At 36.1% G+C, this 22,628-nt stretch overlaps 2 protein-coding genes across 3 annotated transcripts in view; both read right to left on the bottom strand.

Annotated features, from left to right (window-relative positions):
* Nucleotides 1–2,951: 2,951 nt before the first annotated feature.
* On the bottom strand, nt 2,952–10,458 carry LOC120423646 (putative SERF-like protein). The gene is made up of 3 exons (XM_039587519.2): nt 10,171–10,458; nt 4,016–4,118; nt 2,952–3,690 (listed from the first exon to the last, which is right to left on the bottom strand). The coding sequence occupies exons 1-3, from the start codon at nt 10,175–10,177 to the stop codon at nt 3,615–3,617; spliced, it is 186 nt and encodes a 61-aa protein (XP_039443453.1). The 5' UTR covers nt 10,178–10,458; the 3' UTR covers nt 2,952–3,614.
* A 5,373-nt stretch (nt 10,459–15,831) lies between these two features.
* The window catches only part of LOC120423640 (uncharacterized), a 106,981-nt gene continuing 100,184 nt past the window's right edge, over nt 15,832–22,628 (bottom strand). The window contains exons 3-8 of one of the 2 annotated variants that reach the window (XM_039587514.2): nt 21,903–21,961; nt 16,689–16,845; nt 16,452–16,632; nt 16,232–16,388; nt 16,017–16,168; nt 15,832–15,953 (exon numbers count right to left, since the gene is read on the bottom strand). In XM_039587514.2, the coding sequence (XP_039443448.1) occupies nt 15,945–15,953; nt 16,017–16,168; nt 16,232–16,388; nt 16,452–16,632; nt 16,689–16,845; nt 21,903–21,961 (715 nt within the window). In that variant the 3' untranslated portion in view covers nt 15,832–15,944. Of the gene's footprint in view, nt 15,954–16,016; nt 16,169–16,231; nt 16,389–16,451; nt 16,633–16,688; nt 16,846–21,902; nt 21,962–22,628 lie in introns of those variants that run through there. The other variant, XR_005606263.2, reaches the window with a different exon arrangement.

The raw sequence follows: 22,628 nt of genomic DNA, 5'->3' as shown, positions 1-22,628 counted from the left end.
TTTTCGTTTGTTGCCGTTTTTTGCTTTTTTGCTTCTTAATCCTCCTGTGATCTAAATTTTTTTTTGCGTAACTTTTTTCAATTTGCCGATGCTCCGGAATGGGTTTTTTATATATACATATAGAAGAAGATGTATGAAGCATATTTGGAAAATTTGAGTATTTTCGAAAAATACGGTAATTTGTGAACATCTTAGTATTTGCAAAAAAAAACTCTGATAAATTGAAAAAGCATATCCAATTTCAATTCGTTTTCAATTGCATACACTCAAACCCCGATGGTTTGACACCAACTGTTGTCAAACGAACGGGGTCACGTTTTAGTTTGACACCCCTTTTACACGGAGTTCACACACACTACTAAACGTTTGTTTTGATAGTGTGCGTGAGCGCCGTGTAAAAAGTGACAGTTCGTCACTTTTCAGTTTGACTTTGACCAACCAACGGGATACAAACTAAAAAAGTGTCAAACGAAAAAGTGACCAACCACCGGGGGTTGAGTGTATTTCGAAAATTTGAGTACTTTCGAAAACATACGGTATTAGGTGAAAATTTTAGTATTTTCCAAAAAACTCTCTTAATGTGAAAAAAACAAACCAAATTTCGCTTTATTTGATACCCGTATTGCATTTTTTTTAAATATGATTAGGCTGGTACAAATATTTTTAAAAGTTTTTGTCACCCCCCCCCCCCCCCCCCCTTCAAATTTGGCCCGAAAAATCAGGGGGCAAAAAAAATATTTTTACAATAAACTTCAAAATTTCAATGAAAATTCAAGTGCAACCAACTGAAATCAAATTAAAATACATTCTCCTGCGTTTAAAATCATTTTTAGCATGTTTGGGTTTATTAAAAAATCTTAAGATTTTTTGAAAATTTTCGATGCAAAATCTTTTTTTTCGATACAATTTTTGTTTTTGTCATATCTTAGATTTTTTGAAAACTAATGATTGCAAAACAACTGAACTAGTGTAAAATGCATTTTAAAACACTTTTTTCATTTAAATGTGAAGACTATGGCTTGTTATTTAAATTTTTATATTTTTTTATTTTTTTGCCCCCCATTTTTTAAATATTTGCATCGGCCTTACTTTCAAAAAATACGATATTTTATTGATCCAGTGAAAAAACATACAAAATTTCGCTTCGTTAGATATCCATATTGCAAATTATGAAAATTTGAGTATTTAAAAAAGATACGGTATTTTGTGAACAATTTTGAGTACACGCAGAAAAATATTTTGTACGATCAGCCTGTACGAGGTTTGATTCAACAAAATTTTTGTTGAATATAATCAACGCCGATTTTGCGTTGAAACAAACCTTGATTTTCTCAATTCCACAAAAATCTTTTGTTGTTTTGAAAAAGTTGCTTTGACGTTTAGCGTTGATTCAACAAAAATCTTGATTTTCAAATCAACAAAATGTTTTGTTGATTCAAATATGTCTTATTTTTCTGCGTGTACATATTTAAACTTTGAAAGTTTACAACTTTTTTTTTCGAGATTTTAAATTTTGTTATTTTAAAAACATTGTCAACGCATTGTGAAAAGAAGCCATTTTGCATCATTAGTTTTTCTATACAGCATTAGGGTGGTTTAAATCCGGACTTTTTTGGGGCTACCCCCTGAAACCAAAGATTGACCCATCACAAGGCTAAATTCCAAATTTGAGCTCATTCTGACCACGGGAACCCCTCCCTCTAATCGCTTGATGTTTGTATGGGAAAAATCGTCCAAATGTATGGAGTAAAGCAACTGTTTTACTTTTTTACCTGTGGAATAGTTAGGCCGTTGCAAATATTTTTCAAAGTTTATGTGCCCCTCCAATACGGTCCTAAAAATCAGGGGGCCAAAAAAAATATTTTTTTCAAAAAACTTCAAAATTTTAAAGGAAATAGAAGTCTAGCCAACTGAAAACCATTAGAAAAACATTTTCCTGCGTTTAAAACCATTTTTAGCATGTCTGTGATCGACCAAAAATATTTTTAATTTTTGTGAAATTCCAATGTACAGCATCGAAAAAAGTTTTTTTTTTCGACGAAAAAAAAATCTCTTCAATACTTGGATATTTTGAAAACTAATGATTGCAGAACAACTTTCCCGAAGACGCCAAATTTTAAAGATTTTTTGCTGAAAAAGTTATTAGCCTCCGAAAAGGACCATTTGTTATTTTCCAAAGTTTTTTTTGGTAAATTTTTAAAATATTGTCTAACAAAATTTAAAACGTTATCTTAAGATTAAAATAAAATTTGCAATAGAAAATGTCATAAACTTTTTAAGTGCACCTTTTTCAAGTTAAAGGCATTTAAAAGTAATTTAAAAAACGTGTTTTTGTTTCTGAAACTTTGTGAGAGGTCATCCATAAACCACGTTGCACGATTTCTGTTCCATTCGATTCGAAATTTATTCAGCAATTTTCTATTAACCTTTCAACAATCCCAATACAATTCAATGTTTTCAAAACGCGGTGATTTAGCAAGCTTCCCAAACACGAACGAAAATGGCAATTACCTAATTTAGAATATAGAATAGGATAATTTTATGAATCAACATTGGCCCAATTAAACAGTTTTGCTTGAAGATAGATAGAAATCCATTAAAACTTTACGAAGTCTAAAAAATATGCGTTACAAAAATACCAGAAGATTAAATTTTCTTTCCGTTCTATTCCTAAACGCAAACACACTTTAACTTGGTTTTTGCTTATCACTATATTTTGTTTGTTTATAGAACTTTTTTTTTATTCATTTCTGATACTTTTCACGATTTCAATCTATAGTTAGTAATGTGTAATTTGTGTAACTTGTCTCGCCTAGATCCGCCGCAACGCACGCGACGCTTCATCATGTTTATTTTTATTTTTGTTCTCTGTTCAAAATTTAAGCCATCCGAACCATATCGTCGTCATTGCTACTGCTGCTGCCGCCACTAATTTGCATTAGATTGTTTGTTTTTCACCCCGTTCCAATTCCCTACGTCTGTAAATCAAACCCCGTTTATTTATTGTTTCTTTGAAATTGATTATTATTTCTGCGCTAGATTTTAACCGTTTAATATACCTGCAGTTTAAGATCTGAGTGTGTGTGTGTTGTTGTTCATTTCTTGTTATCGTATATATTGTTTCGATTAATTGTTACACATTGCTGTTCAATACTCAAAAAAAGAAGAGGGCTGCTGCTGACGGCTTTTGATAAGAATTCGGTGTCCACATTGAATCGAGAGAATTGAAACGTAACGCGACTTACAAACTAAAGTCCTACATCAAAAAAAGCATTTGTTGATCGTTACAAAAAAGGTGGCTTCGTGTGAGATAAAAAAAAACATTAGTCTAGTGATTCAGTTGAAGAAAAAGGTAATAATAAATTACATTTGTGTGCACAGTGGCGCGGGGAAAGGTCGATCAGCATTTTTATGCGCGAATTCTTATTTGTGTTATCCGTTAAAAGTGTGTGTGTTGTAAAACCTGCATAATAATTTACTACGCTAGAGCTAGGAGCCGAAGGGCGGCGGCGAGAGCGAGGGATGACAATCTATGGGAGTAGGGAAGGAGGGCGGGGGATCGTTCAGTTTGGACTTCATGACACACACGCGGGAACTGGGTCCGAGGGTGGACATTAACTCTTGGCCTGGCCCGTCGCCTTCTCCAGCTCCTTTTTCTTCTCCTGCTTTTGTCGCATGATGTCGGCGTCACTAAACGAGAATTAATTAAAAGATTTGAGTAATTTGTTTTTATTTAGGTAAAATGCTTTGCTTAGAATTGGAATCTTGCTGCTTCATCTTAAATTTACTTAAGTCTAACTATCAACTATTTGCTGGTTACCACGATTCTTTGTTGCAACACAACGATGTTCACTCTTTGGCAGTCGCGCACTATGGTTTGCCCACTACGTTGGAGAACATCTAGAAAAAACATAATTGTAAAGTTTAATAGCAATACTAACTAAAACAATCCCCTATTTAAAAGCAGCAGGATTCCAATTCCATGCAAGTCTTGCGAAAGAGGCGAGATTCTTACCGTTGTTTGCGCTGCTCGTGTGTCAATCCGTCTTCCTTCTTCGCCTTGTTGCCGCCCTGCTTCTTCGCGTTACGCTCCCGGGCCAGTTCACGCTGATTGCCACCTATGAAAAAGTAGAAGAATAATATTAGAATAGAATTAGAAGAACAATAACACAATAATCTTGAAAATAAGAATGTTGACAAATTCTGCCGAAAACTCCATAATAGGGGAAATATACCCATTTTAAGCCTAAGAAGCGGTCGTGTTTGAATTATACTGGATAATCTGGAGTGTTCCTTGAAATGTACTTAAACCGAGTACATCAACGTGTAGAGCAAATTTTTACAAACATTTCTGTTTTTTTTTACTTTTAATAAAAGTTATTCTATTCCTTTTACAAGCATTAAAAAAAAAATTCCCAAATGTATTCTAATCAGACGAGAATGCATTGGGCCACGCCCATTTTTCTATTTTCAGCTTAGTTCTTTTTTCTTCCAGCGCTCTTTTGGGTCTGCTTAGTGCTGCCAATTGTGATGAAATTTTAAGCGAACACTCACGAAAAGTAGCATTTATAGAGAAAGTTTCCTGGCATCACTGGCTCACTCCAACAGGCGCTGTTGGTGGCCACCCTTTGTTCTTTGTTTGCCTTCGTTTCTCGCTCGGTTTTCTTCAGCCTTTGATTGGAATGGGTCGTCAAAAGTCAAACGTCAAAAGACTTGGCGCGTTTGTTTTTTTGATGGCACTTGCTAATTATTTACATGTTTCGGGATTATTTTTCAAGTGAGTGACTAACTAATGGTCAAAAGAAAATGTTGCCGGCAGTTGGAAGCAATTTTATATATTAGGCGCTTTGAAATGTGTGTGCCACTAAAATGATCTCGCAAAATAGAAATTATGATCAAAAGTGCATTAAATTTGATCTTTTCGGCCAATAAATAGCATTAATTTGCATGCTTACTCGAGGTGGTGCTGTTGCTGGTAAATTTATAGCCTAAATAGTATTTTTGGAGCTTTAATCGAGCATCAAACTCTTCATATGACGAAGATAGGCGTGTGATTAGAAAGGGTATATTTCCCCTATGAAATGAAACCCATTTAACACAAATCCATATAATATGTTTCAGTCAATGTTCCCTAATCGGAACAAACAAGTAGCTATGTTTTCAAAATGGCGCATTTTTGCGCAAAACCGAACAATGCACCTGAAAGTACACATTTTCAACTACATTTCCTGAAAATATCTCCGTGTCAATCGGTGTCTATTTTAAGATATCTCAATTTGAATTTGACGGGTTTTATCAATTTATTTATAATTTTTAAGTGAACACTTATTGAAAACGTGGTAATATACGGTAAATTGATGGGTAAATTGATCGATTTTTATGGAAAATACTTTGTCTATGAAAAAGTACGACAACATTTTTAAAGTGACCAAATATAAACGGAAATACTTAATTTTAAATACGAACAATTATTTAAAATTTTAGCTTACTCTTTTTGGGCAAAACATGTTTTTTTCTCATAATTTTAGAATGTGTGTCATAATTTTAAGCATAAATAATGTATTTTCCATAAAAATCGATCAATTTACCCTTCAATTTACCGATTATTACCATGTTTTCAATAAGATTCCGCTTAAAAATTATAAATAAATTGATTAAAAACCGTCAAATTCAAATTGAGATATCTTAAAATAGACACCGATAGACACGGAGATATTTTCAGGAAATGTAGTTGAAAATGTGTACTTTCAGGTGCATTGTTCAGTTTTGCGCCAAAATGCGCAATTTTGAAAACATAGCAACTTGAAAATAGGCTCAAAACCACTTAAAAATGGATATAACTCCTTAATAAAGGCACAGAACATTTCGATGTCTTCGGCGAAGATGCGTAATTTAATGTCATAAACAACTCTTCAGAACATAGTAGGCCGCTACAATGGTAACATTTTGAGTTATCACCCAAAACGTGCTTTTTTGGACCATTTTTGCATAAATGGCGTTTATCTCGAGTAAATTAAGAGCTACAAATTTGGCGCCTTCGACAAACTTTCATGAAATTTTTCCCTCACAGTTAGTTTTTGGTTGACACCCTGGAAAGTCGTCACCCTGTATGTCAAAAACTTCAAAAGATAGCCCTCATCAAGCACAACAACTCTTCCGAAGACACAATTTGGCTAGGACGTCAAATAAAGGAGTGTTGGAACCCAAACGTCTCTAGTGTTCCAGATACTAACAAACGCTCCCCGACAGCAGTGTGGTGAATTCGTACAAATGTCACCACACTGACACAAAACACAACGTTATTGTTTACTGTGATAATTTGTGTCGTTTTATTGTGAAATGTATCGAGTTAAGTTCAGTGCAATAAAACGTCCTCTTTCACGTCCAGCCTCCGACCAGGCAAGTCGCCTGGCGAAGCAGTCTAAACAGTTGTTTTATTTCGCCCAAACTCTGGTCCGCTGGTCGTCCGCTTCGTCTGCTGCTGGAAGGAATCGGTGAGTTGGTGGTTCTGACCCCCGCGGAGTTATCAATTTATTCCACTTAATTTTGCCATTCCAACCACTGTGCATTGATATGTTTACGAAACGAAAGATGTAATAAATAAACTAGCAAACGTTGTTCGAACATCCGACGACTACGCAAAACTAAGATTTTGTTAGGATCCTACCAGGGAGAAGGTTCCAATTTTCCCTTTCCTTATGAAATCATCTCGTAATTTGGAACTTGGCATTCACTACAATAAGAAGAGAAAAACGGCTGAATATGCTTCGTACGAATTCAGTACGGAAGAGGGTAAACCCTTCTTATTGGAACGCAGATGGTCACATGAACCTGATGAAACAGTACGTAGCCAACTGCTTAGCCAACCTAATACCGTTTGAGCGATGAACACCGGACCCTGGGCTACGATGGAACAGGAATACCTGAAAGGTCGGCGTTTGTATAAGTTCGTCAAAATAGAAACGTAACTGTACTTAATAAATTATGTAAGGCGCTCGAATACCTCGACCAACTGGGTAACATTCACCTAGTTTGCCACAGGCTGAATAGGCAAACAAGCTAAAAACATCAAAAAACGAAAAAAAGACAAGACGAAGTTTGTCGGGTTCAACTTGTTTGTAATAAAAACATTATATGGTAAAAATGTTTTGCTGTCACATTTTGTAAAACTTATACATAGGTAAATATTGTAAATAACAATTATTTCCACTCTATTTATTGTGCGAAAAAAAATTACGCGTTACGTGACCATCCCCATTTGGATACTTGAAGTTCCCGTCCGTGTTCGGGAAGTGTTCTGCAACGCAACAAGTTAGTGTTGAATGGAAGTTTCAACACTACGAGCAACAAAAAACGAATTGAATATAAAGCAAAGAAAGCATCAAAGCCTTCAACCTGTTCTGGAGCACTTCCCGAACATCGTTGCCAGAGAACACGTGCAAGCCGCAGATGATGAGTTTCGTGAAATCCTTAGCATGGGAGAAATCAACAAGCTGGACTGCTCGGATGGAACAACATTTTGGGGCGAAACTTTCTTGAAGAAGCGATGCGACGGAAGATTTGCCTTCCCAATTCTCCTCGATTTTATTCCCTCATTGCTTAGCCTCCCGCATTCATCCGCGACAGTGAAGCGTTTCTTTTCGGTTTGGAACTATAACAAAAGTGCGCAACCGTCTTGCTACCCGTACGTTGAATGGTATTTCAAGCGCGAAAGAGTATGTAAAGACGCGTAGGCAGAAAATGGGTGCATTACTGCAGATGCAAAATCATAGTTTTTCGAACGATATGTACAAGATTAAAGATTAAACAGCGATTAAAACGTTAAAAAAATACTATTTGAATATTGCAGAAGGATTCGAAGCCTACCAGGCCGACGCCAAACATTTGACTAAGCTCCGGAAGATTGTAAAATGGGTGGTTTGTGAAAGAAACCCCATCTTGTCATATTATTTAGAAAGGTATTGAGTTATGGTCACTTATGTGTTACATATACAGTCCAAACTCGATTATCCGAAGCCTCGATTATCCGAAGTTTAGATTATCCGAAGGTTTGTATGGGACTTCGGATAATCGAATCACGAACAAATTTTTTTTTTCGTTTTTTTTCATTTTCTTGCTTTTAACGGTGCACATCAACCAGAGCTTTTGCACCAAGATTTTTGTTACAGTTATTTTAGTATTTTCAAAACTACGGGAACTATCGATACAATTTTTCATTCATTCCCTAAAGTACTATCTACAAAGCGATTTACAACAAAATTTACCTATTTTCACAATCAAATTATTGCAGGATTGGGTCCGTAAGTTTGATAATTTTAGAATAAGAAGATAACAACTTCCTTTGTTGCTGTGCACCCTTAACAACAAATTCGAGTTCTGCGACATTTTTAATGCATTTTTAATATTTCATCACCGCCATTCTGGTCACCATCATAGATTTAAAAGTTCTAAATCACTTTAGAGTAGTTTTGGGGTCATACCACGTCATACTTAAGCTCAACAATCAAAAATAAGACAAAGACAATTTTTTTTTCGTGATTCGATTATCCGAAGTGAAATTTTGCCAAGGCCTTCGGAGTCTGGACTGTACAATGTAATGTGAATCCTCGGGAAATGCCATGTTAGTTTCTGGTGTTAGAGTTATAAATTTCATTGGAGAGAATGTCATTTAAATTTAGTTTAAATAATGTTTAACAATTTGTTTGATTAGGGGTAAAACAGGTATTCGCCTAGTTGATCACAGGATAAACAAGATCTATTTTTTGTTTTAAAAAATGTTTTATTTAATAAGTTTCTCAATTAAAAATTTATAACGTAGAATTTTCCGAGGAAAGATAGGCAAAAGTTAACGGTATAAAAATTTGTTATAGAAAAATCTTAAAACTATGAGAAAAACTGCGATTGGCCACAACGTTAATATTGTAGGCTTAGTCCAAAAAAAAAAAACGAAGTTGCCTTTATAGCTGTCGCCTCCATTGCTAGTACCAACCACTAGTGTCTTCCTTTTTATCTACAAGGACTTCGCCTGGGCTCCTAAGTGTATGAAAGTATGGCACGGAGCGACGGCGCCGAATACCCATATTTACACAAAGAATTTTAGAGCGCCCGCCGCGGGATTCGAACCGGCAACCTCTGGATTGTGAGTCCAGTGCGCGGTCCGATTGATCCACACGGGCGGGACAGGCAAGCAATTTTAAGATTTTTTAAATGTTTTTTTGACCTCAAACTTCAAAGCCCGTTTTACCCCAATTCCTTTTGTCGTAGAGGGCTCATATTTGGCATGAGTTCATCTCATGTATATGGCTCCTGGTCTTTGCTTCGAACGGCCTCCTTCGCTAAACCTGCACCATTTTTTTTAAGACTCGACAGACAAAAATGTACGTTTCTGGATTTTCTTTTTTCCTACAACAAATGTAAACATTGAGTGTATCTCTCTTACACCTTATGCCAATGTTCATCGGAGTAAGCGAGATACACTCTAAGCATTGTTTCTAATCACCTGATAAAAAAATCTAGATTTAAATAAGGTTTAAGAAAAACATAGCATTCGTTACAAATGGACCCAACTCTACAGTAAGTCTGAGTAACATGTGGGCAACCGATCAAAAAATTTAAAGCGCCCACCCACCCCGTCCTATCCATGATTCATCATCGCAGTATGCGTTGCGTGCGTAGCAAGCAGCCAAGAGATTCCGATAACAACAAAACCCAAAGAAGTTGAACGACGACGACGACGACAATGCATCAGCGCGCAAGAGATGATGGTATTTTTTTGGTATCGTCTTTTTTTCTGTAACGCCATGTTAAACAACGATTATTCTATTTTTAGGCCATCGACTGTTCACAGTGCCTACCGAGGAGCTCTCAGTAGCCTAATTTGACGAAATTATCAAAGAGGTGTATCGATTTGCAGAACGCAGACGGTGTTATGAAATTTTGCTTTTTTTTTAAACTAATCTGTCAATTTCTTACTCGCTGCACATATGAATCTTGCAACGCAATTTACATTATTCATTAAATTTCCATTTCACGATGGCGATGTAGAAAAAAGATGGCACCGCGACCATTTTGACCAAATCGTGTCACCAAAGAAAAAGAGGACATTCTTACGAATTTTCATGTTTAACCTAGATAAAAACGAAAATCAAAGAAAAGGGCAGTTTTACTTACGAGTCATTTTGTAGTCCGGAAGTTGCTTTTACGGGTGTGTGTTGGAGAAAAGTAAAGATGGTTTCCCTGGGTTGCGTTTTTTGCTTTCAGTGCACTGCCGCCCACTAGTCGCGCCTTTGAGTTTCGCTGATTTATTGCTCTTGTTAACTTATGCTTGCTGATTTATTGTGCGATTGGTCCGTTTGAGGAAGTGCAGCTCAAATTCTTTTCTCTATTTGCGAGGATTTTGAATGAAGAAAAGCAAGCTTCAAATTTTTAAATGCGGCTTTGGTGGCTCTTCTTCGACTTCTGAGCAGTGCGAACTGACGACGGCAAACTTCTAGAAAACTCAATCGTTTGACAGGTTTGACAGTTTGGTCTGCCTATGCAGCAAAAATATCTTACCCGGGTTGTCAAGTTGGCTTTCCAATCGATCTTTACCTCTGCCTACAAAAAGTCTGTACTTGGTCTGTCCCAGTCAACTCAATTCGAATTCTAAAACGGAATCCAATTAGAATCGTACACGAAATTCGTTTCAAACGCAAACCGGCAAATTAAACGTTTTTTTAGAATATTGCGTGTATTCCTCAAAAGGACACGCGGCCAGCCAGCCCCGGAACGACGCGCTGCGCTTTCGGCAAATTCTCGCTGTATTTTTTTATTGCACCAAAAGTGCAGAAAATCACTGGCAACAGTCTACACACGGTGCTCAAAACACCGTTATTACGAAAAAAAAAATGCAATCCGAGATTTAGGTGTCTATCGATTCCTTACACCATAACGCCCCTCTGAGCAAAAAATGAAAACATTCGCTGATGTTGTTTTCGAGATACAGCCCTTTTATGATGTTACATCCGATTTTCAATAAGAAAACCAAAACAATCTATACAATTTCGGCATTTCAAAGAATATGCATTTCGAGATAATGATGATTTTTGTTTCATATGACTGTCAAGCAGCCGTCCCCTAACATGACAGTTTTTGTGAGTTGCGCGTATCCACCGACAGATGGCAAATGGGCCTCGTCGGAGTCCGCCCATTAAAAACGCAACTAAAAATTTGCATGGGAAACGTTTTTTTCGTGACGGCTTTCGCGGCACGCTCCCTCCAACTGTTCGAGACTAATATTTTAACGTGGCGTATCTTTAAACAAATTTTTCAAGAAAATGATTCCAGAATGCTTATTTTGTCGTTTTAAACCGAAACAAGGCAACAACTATATTAATTTAAACTATTCGCCATTTTCAAATGTTTGGCTAGATGATATCAAAGGCCTCCATCTTAGGCCCACTGGGCCCACAAAAAGGGGTACGCTCAGTTTGTATGGGAGCTGTCAACATGCTCCCGGGCTGCTGTCAAGTATCTCTGGGCAAAGTTTCAAAAGGTTTGCAGATCTAGTTCTCGAGATACAGCCATTTTAAAATGTTATTTTCGACTTTTCTAAGAAAATCTATAAAATCAATACAATTTTAGCACTTTAAAGAATATGCATTTCGAGATAATGATGAATTTTGCTTCATATGACTGTCAAGTATCTCTGGGCAAAGTTTCAGAAGGTTTGTTGATGTAGTTCTCGAGATACAGCCATTTTAAAATGTTATTTCCGACTTTTCTGAGAAAATCTATAAAATCGATACAATTTCAGCATTTCAAAGAATATGCATTTCAAGATAATGATTGATTTTGCTTTATATGACTGTCAAGTATTTCTAGGCCAAGTTTCAAAAGGTTTGCTGATGTTGTTTTTGAGATACAGCCATATTAAGATGCTATTTCCGACTTGTAACGCCGATTAAATAGATTTTCTCAGAAAAAGTCGGAAATAACATTTTAAAATGGCTGCATCTCGAGAACTACATCAGCAAACCTTCTGAAACTTTACCCAGAGATGCTTGACAGTCATATGAAGCAAAATTCATCATTATTCCAAAATGCATATTCTTTGAAATGCCGAAAATGTATAGATTGTTTTGGTTTTCTTATTGAAAATCGGATGTAACATCATAAAAGGGCTGTATCTCGAAAACTACATCAGCGAATGTTTTCATTTTTGCTCAGAGGTGCATTATGGTGTAAGGAATCGATAGACACCAAAATCTCGGATTGCATTTTTTTTTTCATGATAACGATATTTTGAGCACCGTGTCTACGGCACATTCTGAAATGCCGCGCGGCGTGTACCTTTGAGAGAAACGGACAATATATAAAAAAATATTGAGGTATTTTCCAGGGGGGGCGACATCTATATCTCACTACAGGCAGCTCGCCCGTAGCCAACACAAGCTGTCAACTTCGGCACCAGAACAAAAGGGAACTGCCAACTTCGGCACCAGCACAAAAGAACAGCTGTTCGTTACGGAACCAAAACAAAGCAACTGCACACTGTAAAAAAAAGTACAAAAACTGCAGGCATAAAATGGAAATAAAGTAATAATTATTTATTAATTATTATTGTTCTTATGTAAAATTTTATCGCAATGTACGTTTAAAAGTTAGTGTATGTTTGTGAGGTGATTTTTATCAATTTATTTGCAAAATAAACTACTAAAGTTGGGATTATTAAGCACACATCGGGCCGATGACCTCATTTAAAATTATACTTTAATCACATGAAACGTTTAACTTAACTTCTATGTAATTTGACTTTTACTACAGTAATTCTTATAACAAAAATTGAATTATTAAAAAAAGAAATATTTTTGTTTTCACTGTGCGCAGTTTGCGCGCGTTATCAATCTCAATCACCCAAGATTGCGGCCTTTAGCATCCCCCTGGTATTTTCTTTAAAATTTCCAAATTACATCCATCAAACTGAAAACAGATTCGTCAAACTTCTGTTACATTTACTGAAGAATGTGTCATGTTAATTATTAAAAAAAAACTATCCTTGGATGATTTTTCTGATCGATTTGGTGACTTCGGCAAAGTTGTAGGTTATGATTAGGACTGCTCCAATAAATAGGCCACAGGGATTTTTGTTTTTTTGATAAGGTGAACCGTTTTTAATTTACACGCATTTTTTAGGGTAATTTTTTCATAGAGCAATTCTCTACGTAATCGGTCTTTTTTCATGAATTTTAATTTTTGTATTTTTTAATCCGGCTTAAACTTTTTGGGTGCCTTCGGTATGCCCAAAGAAGCCATTTTGCATCATTAGCTTGTCCATATAATTGTCCATACAAATTTGGCAGCTGCAAAATACAAAAATGATGTATGAAAATTCAAAAATCTGTATCTTTTGAAGGATTTTTTTGATCGCTTGGTGTCTTCGGCAAAGTTGAAGGTATGGATAAGGACTACACTGAAAAAATGATACACGGTATAAAAATTGGTGATTTTTTATTTAACTTTTTGTCACTAAAACTTGATTTGCAAAAAACTTTTTTTTTATATGTTTTAGGGGACATCAAATGCCAACTTTTCAGAAATTTCCAGGTTGTGCAATTAATCTTTGACCGAGTTATAAATTTGTTGATCAATACTAATTTTTTTTAAATCGATTATTGGTCGCACAAAATTTTCAACTGACTTCATTTTTCGATGTAAAATCAAAATTGCAATCAAATAGTACTTTAGTGAAATTTTGATAAAGTGCACCGTTTCCAAGCTATAGCCATATTAGGTAACCTTTTTGAAAATAGTTGCAGTTATTCACTTTTTTAAATTAGTGCACATGTTTGACCACTATTAAAAAAAATATACTTGAAAAGCTGAGAAAATTCTCTATATTTTTCATTTTTGAACTTTGCTGAGTCTTAAATTAGTTAGAGTCATAATTGTTAGAAAAGGCTGGTAATTTTTGTCTTGTGTTTTGAAGGAATTTCTTTCAAAATAACTGAATGAATTTTTGAATGATTCAAAGTTTTTTTTTATTGTATATAAAATAAGATGCCAAAAAATAATTGTTACACGTGCGCCTGTCAATATCTCAGTTTAACTCTTTCGTTCTAGTTTTTTTTTGTTTTGCTTCCGTAAATGTACAGTACAAAAATGATTTGTTTCACATAGGTTTCGTATACGATTTGCGCTGCATTTTACACAGTGCTGTTGGTAAGTTATAGCAAGTACATTCTACGAAGCGACTGCAACATAAACCCGGTAACGAAAAGAGGACTGAACCTGAAAACGTGCTCGAATGCACCACCGGCACAACATACATATTGTCTGATTACCTTTCCCGAGATTAATTTAAAGAAAGTAATTAAATATAACAAAACGAAACGATATGGCAGTTCCGAAATCTATAGGTTTACAACTGAAATGTGTTTTTTTAGTTTCAGCGTAAGTTTGCGTCTCAACCGTAATTTAGCACGTTTTAGACTTAGTTTCTGTGTTGCTTTATAAAGTTTAAAATTTAAATTTCCTATGCTCTCCGCCTGTCACAACGATAAAATTTTGAAAATTTTGTGTCTGTCCTTAACGCTACGAATGGCCGAATTTGATTTCTTTCTTTTTTTTTTTGTTTCTTTACATTTATAGAAATGCCATCTTAGTGGGGACGTGCACTCTAGCAGTTTTGACCCACCGTTGAATGCTACCTAATTAGTATTAATTTTATATTTCCAGTTCCTTTCGATTTTTTGCTAGTGTTTTATTTTAGTTTAGTTCCGAACCAAATTATTGTGATAATAACAAAACATTCATCGCTTTGCGATTGATTTTCAAGGATTTATCAGAAAATTAAACAGATAGCCTTCCTAAAGAGGGGAGTTGGTAAGAGATTAGCGTTTAAAAAAATATAATCCTAGCCTTAATTCGTTCTCCACTACCGTCGTCGTACAAAACTAAAGACAAACTATCTAGCCTAAGCCTGGTAGCCATTTTTTTTCCACGTGGCCCTCCCAAAATTAGAAGAGGCCGCAACCACTCGTATCGTACCCTAAATTTAACTGGCGACGTTCGCCAAAGGTAAAGATTTTACTTACTTTAGTTTAGTCAATTGATTTATTCGCTAATTCGCCTCGAGCATTCTCACACACCCTCTCTCTCTCTCGCACTCACCTCACATTAACGTTTTGATTCGTTTCGATTTTAAATTAATTGAAATTGTTTATTTTATACCCATATTTTGCATTTTCTTTGAGCAAAATCCATTTTGGTCCGCGCGACATTAGCGAGTGTGGATTGGCCGTAGCGCCCGTAAACCATGCTGTTACGGATGTCGTTCGGTTTATTCGCTTCCTGGGAAGGATCCAGCGGGTCGCTACAGCATAACGTATATATAAAAAAAACCAGCAAGCATTTCATCCACACTCGTCGAGCCCGTCGGACAGTTCTCCCAGCAGATCCTCAGCCTTCACTCAGTTGGAGTTCAACGAGCACAGCTCGCAGTTGTTTTGGGGCCCGCAAAGACCCCCACAGGACGGTGGCATCTTAAAGGCCAGCACACCAGCCGTCTGGAAGTTGGCGTAGTTGTTCCAGCAGGCCGCTGCAGCCGCGGCCGCCGCCGGCACCTGCCACAGCTGCTGCACGGCAGCCTGTTGTTGCTGCTGTTGCTGCTGCTGCTGCTGTTGCACGGCGGCCGCCTGTTGTTGCTGGGCGGCAGCTGCGGCAGCGGCAACGGCCGCCGCTTGACTGGACTGGGCCAAGCTTTGGCTCTGCTGTTGCTGCTGCTGCTGCTGTTGGTGACTGGTTTGCTGATGACTGGACTGATTACTTTGTGTCGTTTGATTTTGCTGCTGGCTCGACGACTGTGGCTGGTTCTGCTGATTCTGCTGGTTCTGCTGCTGGTTTTTCTTGGATTTTGCTCGGGAGGAACCTTTACTGCGGGTCACAGCACCTCCCTGGGTTTCTACTCACATGACCTGGTTGAAAGATCTTCAGGTTAGCATCACATGGCCACGTGCTACCGAAATACGCAAACTCACCTGAAGTATTTGACTCGCCTCGAACGCGGTTCCGGGCAGGAGGATCACCGGCGTGGACACGTGGCCGGCCTCGACGCAGATCATGTTCGGGTACTCGTCATCGCCAAAGTCCTGACACTCCCGGGCCTTGTCCATCCAGGGGTTCCACACCACTGTTCAAGAATCACAATCCATTAATTCGACTAAACTTAGTTATAACAAAATTGAGTCCTTACCCGTGTCGGGAAAGTTGTACTTTTGCAGCCGCATCTTCCGGCCGGACACCACGTTCGTGATGACGTGCTCCTGGGGCGTGTGCTGGTAGATCCGGTCCGTCCATTCGTTGATAGTCACCACGTCGCGACCCTCCTGGTAGATAGCACCGTCTCTAGTCTGTTTAAAAGCAAGCCATCATTAATTCCTAGAACGAACCTTAACAAGTTTTAAGCTTCGCACCTTATCGATAAAGGTACACCCGTGCAGGCCGGTGATCTGACACCGGCGCACGTCCGGCACCTTCAAGTACGTGTGCAGCAGCAGGTTGAACGAGAACGTAATGTCCTTGCTCGGGTTGTACACGCCGATGTGGAAGTGAAGCTCCTTCTCGCGCAGGATCAGTCGGTACGTGATGCGGAAGCTGTGAAGTTGCAAACTATTAGTAAAATTCCCGTCACAACTTCTACTGACACTCACGGATAGTTCCACATGGATCGGGTGATTTCGTTATCCATAAGGCTGAACACGGCCTCCATGTCGCCGCTCGGCAGTCGCTCCGGGGATCGCTCGAGCGTCCACCGGACTACCCGGGCGAACCCGTGCTGGGGCCCGAAGTTCCACGGGCCGAACTGGGCTGTGGAGTGGAGAGACACATTTATTAGGGGTAAATACCACAAAAAGAGTAAACATTATTACAGTTGTGTCCTCGGTTGTGCCACTATCAAAAATATGCAAAATTTCAACTGTAAAATATGTTTTATGCCCCTTGATTTTACAGGACAAAAAATTTTAAAAAGTGCAATGGCCTAAATTGGAACTAGTTATAAATCGTTTGTTAGAGATTATATTTATCCGAGAAATTTTGTTCACTTTCAACCCTCATACTCTGTTTCAAATAAGCATAAAATTCAATAGCTCAAGAATCTCTATATTCAGAAAATAAACTTAAAAGGGATGCTAAATTTAAAATGGAGCAATTCTCTGAGGTTTCCATAAACTATGAAAATTTGTCCTTTGCACAAAAAAGTAATTTATCATAAAAAGTGGTACGTAAAAATTCAAAAAAACTTTTGCATTTTATTGTTTCTTTTAGATAGTTAGCATGTCCCACCTTCTCTGAATATATTTTATTTAAAGAGGTCAGAAAATTTGCAACACATCGAAAAATAATAATAAAAACGTTACTTAATCCACCCTTAGGTGGTTGGTGCCTTCCTCACATTTAAAAGGTAATGCTATCCAACATAGGGCGGACCTTTAAGTATTCTATCAATTTGACTCATTATTCATTCATTCAGATTGGGTAGTCAGATCTTCATATTTCAGGGCACTTATGTGCTTACAACTTATGATAGAGTAGACAAATCTCCAATTCAATTTGTGTCTGTTGGAAAGGCTTTTTAATTACCTATCCAAAGATAGGTCGCATGATATATTTGGACAACGTTTTCATCAAAATATCTGAGATCTGGCCTCCAAAAAGTGTATAATTAACACTTAAGTGCTTATAATTTTTGATAGGGTTGGCAGATCTTTAATGTTTTGAACGCGTTGGAAAGGTCTTTTAATTACCTATCCAACGACAGGTCGCATGATAGATCCGGACATCGTTTTCATCAAAATATCTGAGATCCGGCTTCCAAAAAGTGCATAAATAACACTTAAGTGCTTATAACTTTTGATAGGGTTGTCTGATTGTCAATATTTTGGACGCGTTGGAAAGGTCTTTTGATTACCTGTTCAACGACAGGTCGCATGATAGATCCGGACAACGTTTTCATCATGATAACTGAGATCCGGTTTCAAAAAGTACATAAATAACACTTAAGTGCTAATAACTTTTGATAGGGTTGTCAGATCTTCAATGTCTTGGACGCGTTGGAAAGGTCTTTTAAAAATGGAAAGGTCTTTCTAAAAATGTATAACATGCCGGGTTTTCTTACAAAAACCACCCTTTGTAAAATCTTCCGGACTTTTGTTAAAATCGTTTTTTTAGCATAACTTTTGAAGTACTTTACTAAGCTGCATAATTTTTAATAGCGACTTATGGGACCCCAAGACAGATCAAATGACGCCAAAACGGACAAAATCGGTTCAGCCAATCTCGAGATAATCGAGTGACAATTTTTTGATCAACATCCCACCACACACACAGACATTTGCTCAGAATTTGATTCTGAGTCGATAGGTATACATGAAGGTGGGTCTAGGAGGTCTAATTGAGAAGTTCAGTTTTCGAGTGATTTTATAGCCTTTCCTCAGTAAGGTGAGGAAGGCAAAAATAAGCAAGATTGTATTATTTTTTGTTCCCAAAAAATCATGGTTTGGGCAAACCAATGTTCATCACTCTGTGCCATAGCTCAAACGGAGGCATTTAAAAAAATGTTTTTTGTGCAATTCAAGTCTTAATGTGTAAAAATTGAAATAGAAAATGGTTTTTTAAGAGTGGTTCTGGATTTTTACAAATAATTTTGTGTGACCGCCCCAGCGATTTTAAAACCAATTTTTAACTTTTGCTTGATGAAACATGCGTTTTATGGAATTTTGAGCATGCCATCAAATCGGATGTCATATTTTACACAAAAAGTTTTAGATTTTTAAAAATTATATCTTTTTTTAATTATATGAATGAATTTTGTAGCAAATAATTTCAGAATACATATAAACAAATTGAAGCACTTTTTTTTCAATTTAATTAAAACTTACATCGTAATAGAAATTTATGTTTTACTAAATAATGAAAAATATGCCAATTAAAAAAAACGGTGTTTTAAATCAAAAAAAACATTTTTTTTTCTAAATCATTTCAATTTGGCTGGAAGAAAATTGAACCTTTTTTTCAATAGATAAAAATTGCAGTTTAACCTTTCCATTATTTTTACTAAGCAATTTATAAATTTATATATATTTATAAAAAATAATAACCCTATTTTATCATTTCATAATTTCCAATGTTATACATACAAGAATAAATAGAATGCAGTTATTTATGAGCAATTCCAGCTCAAATCAGAAATTTTTCTGGTACTTTTGTACCCGACCCTCTCCGATTTCAATGAATTTTTAAATTTTTATGTTTAAAAGTTAAATTTTAAGGTGAAGTCACGATTTTTTTTCATTCAAAATTTTTCAGGAAATAGCCTAAAATGTTACAAAAAGACTCACGAATAATGCAGGATGGTATGTCTCTCCTAAAAAAATACAAAAATCATTTACTAAAACTGTTTTTTTGAAAAGTGGCCTAAACGTCAAAATTTAAAAAAAACCGATGGTGGGAATCGATTCTCCAGACAATTTTACATAATAGTCTCCATATTGACCATTGTCCTAAGTCCAATCCTTGCGAAGTTACAGCGGTTTAAAAATAAAAATGATGAAAAAATAGGATTTTGGTGGTTTTTGGCATTTTCTATATGACAGACTGGAATTTTTCAGTCTCGAAAATATTTTTACCGGATAGCTCGTCCAATTTCTCATTAGTTTGTCTTTGACAGCTTTTCAATTTGACTTGTCTGAATATTTACGTAAGTTGATTTACTATGTAACATTTTGACTTGTTTTAATATTTACGTAAGATGATTTACTATCCAGATTTCTACCACACTGAAAAAAATATTCTGTTTTCAGTTATGAGCAATTTAATTAAGCATATATCTATAAGCCCATGCATCCAATTGAAAAGCTGTCAAAGGCAAACTTATGGGAAATTGGACGATCTTTCCGGTAAAAGTACTTTCGAGACTGAAAAATCAAGTCTGTCATATAGAAAATGCCAAAAACCACCAAAATAGTAGTTTATGCAACAAGTTGCAAAAAGAAGATTTTTTCAGCACGAGTTGTACATTTATCCAACGAGGTTTACCGAGTTGGATAAATACGACGAGTGCTGAAAAAATCAAGTTTTGCAACGAGTTGCTTACAACATTTTTTGCAATTCCGAAAAACGCTTCTTTAATGGAATTTTATGTCAAACATTCATGTGTTTAGTAAATTCATCGTTCAAAGCAAAAAAATATTGAAAAATGTTACTTTTCGGTACTAGTGTTGAAAAGTTCAACTTTTCAGCACCCATTTCAGTGCTGAAAAGTAGAACTTTTCAGCACTGTTATTGAAAGGTATTAATTTTCCATTCTGTTATTTTTGGTAGGGAAAAGTAGGCCGTTTCGTTTCTCCAGAAGGACAGGAAAAGTTGACAGTTTCACAGTGGAATTGCAAAAAAGCTGTTTTTTCAACTTTTTTATTTTAAAAACCGCTGTAACTTCGCAAGGATTGGACTTTGGACAATGGTCAATATGGAGACTATTATGTAAAATTGTCTGGAGAATCGATTCCCACTATCGGTTTTTGAAAATTTTGATGGTTAGGCCACTTTTCAGAAAAACAGTTTTAGTAAATGATTTTTGTATTATTTTAGGAGAGACATACCATCCTGCATTTTTCGTGAGTCTTTTTGTAACATTTTAGGCTATTTCCTGAAAAATTCTGTATGAAAAAAAATCGTGACTTCACCTTAAAATTTAACCTTTAAACATAAAAATTGAAAAATCCCATAGAATTGGCGTGTATTTTTCTTTCAGTGTATTTTTTTTTTTCAGAAAGCCCGCCCAATATCCAACAAGTTTGTATTTGAACACTTTTTGGTACAATGCAACGGCTTCGAGATACAGTCATTTTTAAATTACAGAATACAAAAATATCTAAATAACTTTCGCCCTTCTCAAATGTCATTTTCGAGTACAATTGGCTCCATATACACAAAAATGGCTTATATAGGCCTAGGATAACATGTCTACAAAGTTTCATTGAAATCGGAGAGGGTCGGGTACAAAAGTTCATGAAAAATTCCTGATTTGAGCTGGAATTGCTCTTATATAAATTATCAAATTATTATTAAATATATATATTTTTTGTTCAGATGAATAAATTTAACTTGAAAATAATGGTCAAAATCCATGTTTATTTCAAACAAAAAAAAAGTGTCATACCTGGAATCAATGATTGAATTTTTGGTTGATTTCGTTTATTTTTTATCCTTTTTTTTTAGTAAATTCATATTAAATTTTATTGAAAAAAATATCTGTTTAGCATACTTTCAAACGGATCTTTGTGCTATTATATTTGTTTTAAATTCGATTCAATTGTATTCTACTTATTAGATTTCTGAGTGTCAATAATCAATAATTCACGAATGGAAATTTGACGAAAATTTCAAAAAAAGGTACGAAAAAAACCTGAATCACCCGTCTCTTAGACAAAAAAGGCATGATTTAATGTTATGCTTATTATGAATATAATTTATAACTCTTTTTTGACAGTCAGTATTGCTTCCAGATAGATAGCATTGATTCAAGTTATTTTTCGCAAAATAATGATTTAAAAGTATAGACACTCGTCATATTGTCATAATTTTTATTCTGATACTAACGGATTTGATGCCGTGATCGTGATTTTCAAATAATTTAATATTACTTTTGAATTAAATTGGAATCTAAATTGTAACCAAGGAAATTAGGGTTTTCCATTATTTTTCATTCATTCAACTTTTTCAACTTTTAACGTTTTATAATATTCTTTTAGAAATTGAGAAAACGTTTTCCTTATACTTCCCAAATGCTTATAAATCAAATATTAAATTTTATATTGAAGTCGGAGCAAATGCAGTGTGAGTTGGCGGATTAATGATTTACTTACGAAACACGAACGGTATGCCTCCTCGTATCGCCTTTTTCCCATCGAAAACTGCCAATTTGCTGGAATGAGAATAAAAGAAAATATTTGTTATATTTATTTTGCTTAAATGCTTAAATTCAATATGTTTCTTAGTTCCAAACTGTTCTGAAGGTATTTTTTAACAACAAGTACCATCACAGAAGCTTTCGCAGCCAATTTGTATTTAGAGCAAACTCGTGAAGAACAAAGCGAGCTGTTACACCAGAAGAGAGAAAGAGGCTAGAAATTACTCGAATCAGACAACCACATACCAAAAAAAAAAAAACAAACTTGAAGCAAACGACCAGGAGGTGCCAACTGTGGGTCCGAACCGGGGGCTGTGTGTGTGCTCCAAACCCATCATCACTGCGTGGGTTTTTTTTTGCATGTTCCCCACTCCAAGAAGAGGTCAGTGCTGGCCGCCGCCGGCATTCAAATTACCAGAGAGCAAAAAAACCCAACTTTCAGAATTTGGCGCGAGCAAGCTTTTTTTTTGGACGGGCGGGAAAACCCCCCTCAAATTTTCTCTGATGAGTGCAAGTTAAACGGTAACCTAATAATTGATTGCGCTGGCGTTGGGGGAAAGCCAAATTTACAGAACGTAGAAGAGGAGGCAAAAAAATCGAAAGTAATTAACAGACTCATTACCGGCAGCGCATGTGGTCAACCTATGAAGAAGTGTGATTCGCGGGTATTTTTTTTCCCCCT

Source organism: Culex pipiens, chromosome 2 (assembly GCF_016801865.2).
Source record: "Culex pipiens pallens isolate TS chromosome 2, TS_CPP_V2, whole genome shotgun sequence".
NCBI lineage: Eukaryota > Metazoa > Arthropoda > Insecta > Diptera > Culicidae > Culex > Culex pipiens.
Note: the sequence above shows the minus strand (reverse complement) of the source record. Positions and strands in the feature narration are given on the sequence as shown.